Source organism: Eleutherodactylus coqui, chromosome 9 (assembly GCF_035609145.1).
Source record: "Eleutherodactylus coqui strain aEleCoq1 chromosome 9, aEleCoq1.hap1, whole genome shotgun sequence".
Taxonomy (NCBI): domain Eukaryota; kingdom Metazoa; phylum Chordata; class Amphibia; order Anura; family Eleutherodactylidae; genus Eleutherodactylus; species Eleutherodactylus coqui.
The window spans coordinates 169,172,185-169,184,658 of NC_089845.1; the positions used below are offsets into that span (position 1 = coordinate 169,172,185).

Here is a 12,474-nt window from a genome sequence, read left to right on the forward strand (position 1 = left end):
TTTTAGCCGTACCAAATGTGTTTTTTTTTAAATTGTTTAGTCTTTTTATGGAAAATTGAGTTTTTGTTTTTTTTAAAACTTTTAATACTTTTTTAGCTATTAAAAACTTATTTTTTTTCTGAGTCCTCAGTAGGCTACCACGCTAGTCCATCGGCTCCACCTGAGCGCACCGCGGTGCATGGTCACCCATTTAAAGGGTTAACTACTACGATCTGCGCTAACTGCCAGAAACAGCTGATAGCCACCAGGTCTGGAGCCACCAGGTCTGGAGCCACCAGGTCTGGAGCCACCAGGTCTGGAGCCACCAGGTCTGGAGCAGACTCCGATCCCGAGCCATGCACACTTCAGCACCGCAGGACGTTTATATATACGTTCAGCGGTTCTGAAGTGGTTAATTTACTTGAGGTGAACAGGAAGGGGTCAATCATGTCTTTCCGGGTCTGAATAACATCATCTCTCCTAAATCAGTGGTGGTGAGCATGAAGAGCTCAGGGAACACTGATGCCAAGCGGCATGTCATCATGGGCACCCATATACACCGGCGGGCGCGGTTCTGCTATATTTGATGCCGTCGTACTCCAAACTTACTTAGGATCGGTTATCCTCAAGATTTCACGACAAAGCCGTCCGATGAATGTCACAGACTCGTCCACAGGAGGGAACTTCGGAATGGGGATGTGTGTGGACTGGTACATGCTCTGCCAATCCTGAATCTGCAAGAGTCCAGCAGTCCCATGGTTATACGGGTACAAAGAACACCCTCGCCGGGCCGCACGGCTGCGCTTACCGTGGCGACAAATGTCAAAATCAAATAGGAGTGCAATTCACAGTCTACATATCAATCTATTCAGAGGTGCAGGCAGTTGGTTTGTCCCCCATGCTTTACCCTGCAGCCTAGATAAAACTCATCAATACCTGCATTAATTATGTCTTCTGAGGTCCCCAATTATATTGTAGTGATGTAACTACCGCAGGAGCAGCTCCAGGGCTCGCACCTCAGAGGGGATCAGCAGGCTGGGCCTCCCTGAAGCTGCGGCTACTATGAGAGGGGAACACACAGCCTACACTCCCCTCTCACTCCCCGTCGGTCAGATCCTCCTTGCTTTCCAGCAGCCAGTCACACGTCTTTTAAGCACGTGACCATTGCGGCCAATCCGTAGCCTCAGCATTGGTACCAGCACTTGAGGCCAGGGATTGGCTGCAGCAGTCACATGTTTAGACAGCACATGACTGACTGGCAGGAAACAAGGGGAAACCAAAATGGTGCTACCTGAAGGAACAAAAGGGGGAGTACAGGATATTTTTTTTACTTAACAGCATAAAGGGGGAGTTATTACTGTAGGATGGCTTAGAGGGGTTGTGTGGTTTCAATTTAAACATTTTTACTGGCTGAGCATGGGTTAAAATAAGAAAAAAAAAAAAAAAAAACCTACTCACCTGTCTTTGGCCCCCCTGGACACCCCTAGCTGGCTTTGCTGCCCTGTCACTGTTGTCTTCAGCTGGAAGTTAGGTGACCGATGTGGTGAATCAGAGGTTGCAGCGAACTCCTGTCATGATGGCGCCTAGGATGTGAGCGCTGATGTCAGGAGTTCAGAAGGTCATGCTGTGGCCTCTGACCCTCTGTTTGACCGCTGTGGTCACCTGACTTCTGTTGGCGGAGGACGAGGCAGCGAAGCTGGTTACCAGCAGCCATGGAAGGGTGGGAGACAGGCGAGGTTGTGCCCAGCCGATTACATTTTATCATTTTAAACCAAGTAACTGCGGGGGAGGAGCTAAACACAACGCTTCCTCTGGGGGCCACGGGAGGCGCAAAATGAGGGATACTACTCCTATATGAGGTGCACCATTTTTTTTTCGTCCTAGGCGCCACATGGCAGGTTAATGCCTTCTTACCTGAACTTTTCCTTGGGCGGGGAAATCTAAACTTTGCCATTCTCTAATTTGGCCTCTGTGGACTGTCCAAAGCCGGACGAGAGGAACTTCACCAAAAATCACGTCACATGAGAATGGATCCGCGCTCTTCCCCCATTTAATAATTCCCCTCTCTCTACTCCGACCTCTGCCTCGTACACACTGTACATGTAGCCGGGAATACTCCGACCTCTGCCTCGTACACACTGTACATATACCGGGAATACTCCGACCTCTGCCTCGTACACACTGTACATATACCGGGAATACTCCGATCTCTGCCTCGTACACACTGTACATATACCGGGAATACTCCGACCTCTGCCTCGTACACACTGTACATATACCGGGAATACTCCGACCTCTGCCTCGTACACACTGTACATATACCGGGAATACTCCGATCTCTGCCTCGTACACACTGTACATATACCGGGAATACTCCGACCTCTGCCTCGTACACACTGTACATATACCGGGAATACTCCGACCTCTGCCTCGTACACACTGTACATGTACCCAGGAATACTCCGACCTCTGCCTCGTACACACTGTACATATACCGGGAATATTCCGATCTCTGCCTCGTACACACTGTACATATACCGGGAATACTCCGACCTCTGCCTCGTACACACTGTACATATACCCAGGAATACTCCGATCTCTGCCTCGTACACACTGTACATGTACCCAGGAATACTCCGACCTCTGCCTCGTACACACTGTACATATACCCGGGAATACTCCGACCTCTGCCTCGTACACACTGTACATGTACCCGGGAATACTCCGATCTCTGCCTCGTACACACTGTACATATACCGGGAATACTCCGACCTCTGCCTCGTACACACTGTACATATACCGGGAATACTCCGATCTCTGCCTCGTACACACTGTACATGTAGCCGGGAATACTCCGACCTCTGCCTCGTACACACTGTACATGTAGTAGGGAATACTCCGACCTCTGCCTCGTACACACTGTACATGTAGCCGGGAATACTCCGACCTCTGCCTCGTACACACTGTACATATACCCAGGAAAACTCCGATCTCTGCCTCGTACACACTGTACATGTAGCCGGGAATACTCCGATCTCTGCCTCGTACACACTGTACATATACCGGGAATACTCCGATTTCTGCCTCGTACACATTGTACATGTAGCCGGGAATACTCCGACCTCTGCCTCGTACACACTGTACATATACCCAGGAATACTCCGACCTCTGCCTCGTACACACTGTGCATATACCCAGGAATAGTCCGATCTCTGCCTCGTACACACTGTACATATACCCAGGAATACTCCGACCTCTGCCTCGTACACACTGTACATATACCCAGGAATACTCCGACCTCTGCCTCGTACACACTGTACATATACCCGGGAATACTCCGATCTCTGCCTCGTACACACTGTACATGTAGCCAGGAATACTCCGACCTCTGCCTCATACACACTGTACATATACCCAGGAATACTCCGGCCTCTGCCTCGTACACACTGTACATATACCCAGGAATACTCCGACCTCTGCCTCGTACACACTGTGCATATACCCGGGAATACTCCGATCTCTGCCTCGTACACACTGTACATGTAGCCGGGAATACTCCGATCTCTGCCTCGTACACACTGTGCATATACCCGGGAATACTCCGATCTCTGCCTCGTACACACTGTACATGTAGCCGGGAATACTCCGATCTCTGCCTTGTACACACTGTACATGTACCCAGGAATACTCCGATCTCTGCCTCGTACACACTGTACATATACCGGGAATACTCCGATCTCTGCCTCGTACACACTGTACATATACCGGGAATACTCCGATTTCTGCCTCGTACACACTGTACATGTAGCCGGGAATACTCCGACCTCTGCCTCGTACACACTGTACATATACCGGGAATACTCCGACCTCTGCCTCGTACACACTGTACATATACCGGGAATACTCCGATCTCTGCCTCGTACACACTGTACATGTAGCCGGGAATACTCCGACCTCTGCCTCGTACACACTGTACATGTAGCCGGGAATACTCCGACCTCTGCCTCGTACACACTGTACATATACCCGGGAATACTCCGACCTCTGCCTCGTACACACTGTACATATACCCAGGAATACTCCGATCTCTGCCTCGTACACACTGTACATGTAGCCAGGAATACTCCGACCTCTGCCTCGTACACACTGTACATATACCCGGGAATACTCCGACCTCTGCCTCGTACACACTGTACATATACCCGGGAATACTCCGATCTCTGCCTCGTACACACTGTACATATACCGGGAATACTCCGACCTCTGCCTCGTACACACTGTACATATACCCGGGAATACTCCGATCCCTGCCTCGTACACACTGTACATATACCGGGAATACTCCGACCTCTGCCTCGTACACACTGTACATATACCGGGAATACTCCGACCTCTGCCTCGTACACACTGTACATATACCCGGGAATACTCCGATCCCTGCCTCGTACACACTGTACATATACCGGGAATACTCCGATCTCTGCCTCGTACACACTGTACATGTAGCCAGGAATACTCCGACCTCTGCCTCGTACACACTGTACATATACCCAGGAATACTCCGATCTCTGCCTCGTACACACTGTACATGTAGCCGGGAATACTCCGATCTCTGCCTCGTACACACTGTACATACACCGGGAATACTCCGATTTCTGCCTCGTACACATTGTACATGTAGCCGGGAATACTCCGACCTCTGCCTCGTACACACTGTACATATACCCAGGAATACTCCGACCTCTGCCTCGTACACACTGTGCATATACCCAGGAATACTCCGGCCTCTGCCTCGTACACACTGTACATATACCGGGAATACTCCGACCTCTGCCTCGTACACACTGTACAAATACCGGGAATACTCCGATCTCTGCCTCGTACACACTGTACATGTAGCCGGGAATACTCCGACCTCTGCCTCGTACACACTGTACATGTAGCCGGGAATACTCCGACCTCTGCCTCGTACACACTGTACATATACCCGGGAATACTCCGACCTCTGCCTCGTACACACTGTACATGTAGCCGGGAATACTCCGACCTCTGCCTCGTACACACTGTACATATACCCAGGAATACTCCGATCTCTGCCTCGTACACACTGTACATGTAGCCAGGAATACTCCGACCTCTGCCTCGTACACACTGTACATATACCCGGGAATACTCCGACCTCTGCCTCGTACACACTGTACATATACCGGGAATACTCCGACCTCTGCCTCGTACACACTGTACATGTAGCCAGGAATACTCCGACCTCTGCCTCGTACACACTGTACATATACCCGGGAATACTCCGACCTCTGCCTCGTACACACTGTACATGTAGCCGGGAATACTCCGATCTCTGCCTCGTACACACTGTACATATACCGGGAATACTCCGATCTCTGCCTCATACACATTGTACATGTACCCAGGAATACTCCGATTTCTGCCTCGTACACATTGTACATGTAGCCGGGAATACTCCGACCTCTGCCTCGTACACACTGTACATATACCCAGGAATACTCCGACCTCTGCCTCGTACACACTGTACATATACCCAGGAATACTCCGATCTCCGCCTCGTACACACTGTACATATACCCAGGAATACTCCGATCTCTGCCTCGTACACACTGTACATGTACCCGGGAATACTCTGACCTCTGCCTCGTACACACTGTACATATACCCGGGAATACTCCGATCTCTACCTCGTACACACACTGTACATGTAGCCGGGAATACTCCGACCTCTGCCTCGTACACACTGTACATGTAGCCAGGAATACTCCGACCTCTGCCTCGTACACACTGTACATATACCGGGAATACTCCGACCTCTGCCTCGTACACACTGTACATGTAGCTGGGAATACTCCGACCTCTGCCTCGCACACACTGTACATATACCGGGAATACTCCGATTTCTGCCTCGTACACACTGTACATGTACCCAGGAATACTCCGACCTCTGCCTCGTACACACTGTACATATACCGGGAATACTCCGACCTCTGCCTCGTACACACTGTACATATACCCGGGAATACTCCGATCTCTGCCTCGTACACATTGTACATATACCCAGGAATACCCCGACCTCTGCCTCGTACACACTGTACATATACCCGGGAATACTCCGACCTCTGCCTCGTACACACTGTACATGTAGCCAGGAATACTCCGATCTCTGCCTCGTACACACTGTACATATACCCGGGAATACTCCGACCTCTGCCTCGTACACACTGTACATATACCCAGGAATACTCCGACCTCTGCCTCGTACACACTGTACATATACCCGGGAATACTCCGATCTCTGCCTCGTACACACTGTACATGTAGTCAGGAATACTCCGACCTCTGCCTCGTACACACTGTACATGTAGCCAGGAATACTCCGACCTCTGCCTCGTACACACTGTACATGTAGCCGGGAATACTCCGACCTCTGCCTCGTACACACTGTACATGTAGCCAGGAATACTCCGACCTCTGCCTCGTACACACTGTACATGTAGTCAGGAATACTCCGACCTCTGCCTCGTACACACTGTACATGTAGCCAGGAATACTCCGACCTTTGCCTCGTACACACTGTACATGTAGCCAGGAATACTCCGACCTCTGCCTCGTACACACTGTACATATACCCAGGAATACTCCGACCTCTGTCTCGTACACACTGTACATATACCCAGGAATACTCCGACCTCTGCCTCGTACACACTGTACATATACCCGGGAATACTCCGATCTCTGCCTCGTACACACTGTACATATACCCGGGAATACTCCGATCTCTGCCTCGTACACATTGTACATGTACCCAGGAATACTCCGATCTCTGCCTCGTACACACTGTACATATACCCAGGAATACTCCGATCTCTGCCTCGTACACACTGTACATATACCCAGGAATACTCCGACCTCTGCCTCGTACACACTGTACATATACCCGGGAATACTCCGACCTCTGCCTCGTACACACTGTACATATACCCGGGAATACTCCGATCTCTGCCTCGTACACATTGTACATGTACCGGGAATACCCCGATCTCTGCCTCGTACACACTGTACATATACCCAGGAATACTCCGATCTCTGCCTCGTACACACTGTACATATACCCGGGAATACTCCGATCTCTGCCTCGTACACATTGTACATGTACCCAGGAATACTCCGATCTCTGCCTCGTACACACTGTACATGTACCCGGGAATACTCCGATCTCTGCCTCGTACACACTGTACATGTACCCAGGAATACTCCCTCGTACACACTGTACATGTAGCCGGGAATACTCCGACCTCTGCCTCGTACACACTGTAGATGTACCCGGGAATACTCCGATCTCTGCCTCGTACACACTGTACATGTAGCCAGGAATACTCCGACCTCTGCCTCGTACACACTGTACATATACCCGGGAATACTCCGACCTCTGCCTCGTACACACTGTACATATACCCGGGAATACTCCGACCTCTGCCTCGTACACACTGTACATATACCCGGGAATACTCCGACCTCTGCCTCGTACACACTGTACATGTACCCAGGAATACTCCGACCTCTTCCTCGTACACACTGTACATATACCCAGGAATACTCCGACCTCTGCCTCGTACACACTGTACATGTACCCAGGAATACTCCGATCTCTGCCTCGTACACACTGTACATATACCCAGGAATACTCCGATCTCTGCCTCGTACACACTGTACATGTAGCCGGGAATACTCCGACCTCTGCCTCGTACACACTGTACATGTAGCCGGGAATACTCCGACCTCTGCCTCGTACACACTGTACATGTAGCCGGGAATACTCCGACCTCTGCCTCGTACACACTGTACATGTACCCAGGAATACTCCGACCTCTGCCTCGTACACACTGTACATATACCGGGAATACTCCGATCTCTGCCTCGTACACACTGTACATATACCCGGGAATACTCCGACCTCTGCCTCGTACACACTGTACATATACCCGGGAATACTCCGATCTCTGCCTCGTACACACTGTACATGTAGGTGGGAATACTCCGACCTCTGCCTCGTACACACTGTACATGTAGCCGGGAATACTCCGACCTCTGCCTCGTACACACTGTACATGTAGCCGGGAATACTCCGACCTCTGCCTCGTACACACTGTACATGTAGCCGGGAATACTCCGACCTCTGCCTCGTACACACTGTACATGTACCCGGGAATACTCCGACCTCTGCCTCGTACACACTGTACATGTAGCCGGGAACACTCCGACCTCTGCCTCGTACACACTGTACATATACCCGGGAATACTCCGACCTCTGCCTCGTACACACTGTACATGTAGCCGGGAATACTCCGACCTCTGCCTCATACACACTGTACATATAGCCGGGAATACTCCGACCTCTGCCTCGTACACACTGTACATGTACCCGGGAATACTCCGACCTCTGCCTCGTACACACTGTACATGCAGCCGGGAATACTCCGACCTCTGCCTCATACACACTGTACATATAGCCGGGAATACTCCGACCTCTGCCTCGTACACACTGTACATGTACCCGGGAATACTCCGACCTCTGCCTCGTACACACGGTACATGTACCCGGGAATACTCCGATCCCTGCCTCGTACACACTGTGCATATACCCAGGAATACTCCGACCTCTGCCTCGTACACACTGTACATGTAGCCAGGAATACTCCGATCTCTGGCTCGTACACATTGTACATGTAGCCGGGAATACTCCGACCTCTGCCTCGTACGCACTGTACATATACCCGGGAATACTCCGACCTCTGCCTCGTACACACTGTACATGTACCCGGGAATACTCCGACCTCTGCCTCGTACACACTGTACATGTAGCCGGGAATACTCCGACCTCTGCCTCGTACACACTGTACATATACCCAGGAATACTCCGACCTCTGCCTCGTACGCACTGTACATATACCCAGGAATACTCCGACCTCTGCCTCGTACACACTGTACATATACCCGGGAATACTCCGATCTCTGCCTCGTACACACTGTACATGTAGGTGGGAATACTCCGACCTCTGCCTCGTACACACTGTACATGTAGCCGGGAATACTCCGACCTCTGCCTCGTACACACTGTACATGTAGCCGGGAATACTCCGACCTCTGCCTCGTACACACTGTACATGTACCCGGGAATACTCCGACCTCTGCCTCGTACACACTGTACATGTAGCCGGGAATACTCCGACCTCTGCCTCATACACACTGTACATATAGCCGGGAATACTCCGACCTCTGCCTCGTACACACTGTACATGTACCCGGGAATACTCCGACCTCTGCCTCGTACACACTGTACATGTAGCCGGGAATACTCCGACCTCTGCCTCGTACACACTGTACATATACCCGGGAATACTCCGACCTCTGCCTCGTACACATTGTACATATACCCAGGAATACTCCGATCTCTGCCTCGTACACACTGTACATGTAGCCAGGAATACTCCGACCTCTGCCTCGTACACACTGTACATATACCCGGGAATACTCCGACCTCTGCCTCGTACACACTGTACATATACCGGGAATACTCCGACCTCTGCCTCGTACACACTGTACATATACCGGGAATACTCCGACCTCTGCCTCGTACACACTGTACATATACCGGGAATACTCCGACCTCTGCCTCGTACACACTGTACATATACCGGGAATACTCCGACCTCTGCCTCGTACACACTGTACATATACCGGGAATACTCCGATCTCTGCCTCGTACACACTGTACATATACCGGGAATACTCCGACCTCTGCCTCGTACACACTGTACATATACCGGGAATACTCCGACCTCTGCCTCGTACACACTGTACATGTACCCAGGAATACTCCGACCTCTGCCTCGTACACATTGTACATATACCGGGAATATTCCGATCTCTGCCTCGTACACACTGTACATATACCGGGAATACTCCGACCTCTGCCTCGTACACACTGTACATATACCGGGAATACTCCGACCTCTGCCTCGTACACACTGTACATATACCGGGAATACTCCGATCTCTGCCTCGTACACACTGTACATGTAGCCGGGAATACTCCGATCTCTGCCTCGTACACACTGTACATATACCGGGAATACTCCGATTTCTGCCTCGTACACATTGTACATGTAGCCGGGAATACTCCGACCTCTGCCTCGTACACACTGTACATATACCCAGGAATACTCCGACCTCTGCCTCGTACACACTGTGCATATACCCAGGAATAGTCCGATCTCTGCCTCGTACACACTGTACATATACCCAGGAATACTCCGACCTCTGCCTCGTACACACTGTACATATACCCAGGAATACTCCGACCTCTGCCTCGTACACACTGTACATGTAGCCAGGAATACTCCGACCTCTGCCTCATACACACTGTACATATACCCAGGAATACTCCGGCCTCTGCCTCGTACACACTGTACATATACCCAGGAATACTCCGACCTCTGCCTCGTACACACTGTGCATATACCCGGGAATACTCCGATCTCTGCCTCGTACACACTGTACATGTAGCCGGGAATACTCCGATCTCTGCCTCGTACACACTGTGCATATACCCGGGAATACTCCGATCTCTGCCTCGTACACACTGTACATGTAGCCGGGAATACTCCGATCTCTGCCTTGTACACACTGTACATGTACCCAGGAATACTCCGATCTCTGCCTCGTACACACTGTACATATACCGGGAATACTCCGATCTCTGCCTCGTACACACTGTACATATACCGGGAATACTCCGATTTCTGCCTCGTACACACTGTACATGTAGCCGGGAATACTCCGACCTCTGCCTCGTACACACTGTACATATACCGGGAATACTCCGACCTCTGCCTCGTACACACTGTACATATACCGGGAATACTCCGATCTCTGCCTCGTACACACTGTACATGTAGCCGGGAATACTCCGACCTCTGCCTCGTACACACTGTACATGTAGCCGGGAATACTCCGACCTCTGCCTCGTACACACTGTACATATACCCGGGAATACTCCGACCTCTGCCTCGTACACACTGTACATATACCCAGGAATACTCCGATCTCTGCCTCGTACACACTGTACATGTAGCCAGGAATACTCCGACCTCTGCCTCGTACACACTGTACATATACCCGGGAATACTCCGACCTCTGCCTCGTACACACTGTACATATACCCGGGAATACTCCGATCTCTGCCTCGTACACACTGTACATGTAGCCAGGAATACTCCGACCTCTGCCTCGTACACACTGTACATATACCCAGGAATACTCCGATCTCTGCCTCGTACACACTGTACATGTAGCCGGGAATACTCCGATCTCTGCCTCGTACACACTGTACATACACCGGGAATACTCCGATTTCTGCCTCGTACACATTGTACATGTAGCCGGGAATACTCCGACCTCTGCCTCGTACACACTGTACATATACCCAGGAATACTCCGACCTCTGCCTCGTACACACTGTGCATATACCCAGGAATACTCCGGCCTCTGCCTCGTACACACTGTACATATACCGGGAATACTCCGACCTCTGCCTCGTACACACTGTACAAATACCGGGAATACTCCGATCTCTGCCTCGTACACACTGTACATGTAGCCGGGAATACTCCGACCTCTGCCTCGTACACACTGTACATGTAGCCGGGAATACTCCGACCTCTGCCTCGTACACACTGTACATATACCCGGGAATACTCCGACCTCTGCCTCGTACACACTGTACATGTAGCCGGGAATACTCCGACCTCTGCCTCGTACACACTGTACATATACCCAGGAATACTCCGATCTCTGCCTCGTACACACTGTACATGTAGCCAGGAATACTCCGACCTCTGCCTCGTACACACTGTACATATACCCGGGAATACTCCGACCTCTGCCTCGTACACACTGTACATATACCGGGAATACTCCGACCTCTGCCTCGTACACACTGTACATGTAGCCAGGAATACTCCGACCTCTGCCTCGTACACACTGTACATATACCCGGGAATACTCCGACCTCTGCCTCGTACACACTGTACATGTAGCCGGGAATACTCCGATCTCTGCCTCGTACACACTGTACATATACCGGGAATACTCCGATCTCTGCCTCATACACATTGTACATGTACCCAGGAATACTCCGATTTCTGCCTCGTACACATTGTACATGTAGCCGGGAATACTCCGACCTCTGCCTCGTACACACTGTACATATACCCAGGAATACTCCGACCTCTGCCTCGTACACACTGTACATATACCCAGGAATACTCCGATCTCCGCCTCGTACACACTGTACATATACCCAGGAATACTCCGATCTCTGCCTCGTACACACTGTACATGTACCCGGGAATACTCTGACCTCTGCCTCGTACACACTGTACATATACCCGGGAATACTCCGATCTC

General features: G+C 50.9%; 1 protein-coding gene across 2 annotated transcripts in view; it reads right to left on the minus strand.

The window, feature by feature from the left end:
* The window catches only part of WASHC5 (WASH complex subunit 5), a 78,995-nt gene that overhangs the window by 15,268 nt on the left and 51,253 nt on the right, over nucleotides 1–12,474 (minus strand). For both annotated transcript variants that reach the window (XM_066578784.1, XM_066578785.1), the window contains exon 20: nucleotides 589–713. In XM_066578784.1, the coding sequence (XP_066434881.1) occupies nucleotides 589–713 (125 nt within the window). The remainder of the gene's footprint in view (nucleotides 1–588; nucleotides 714–12,474) is intronic.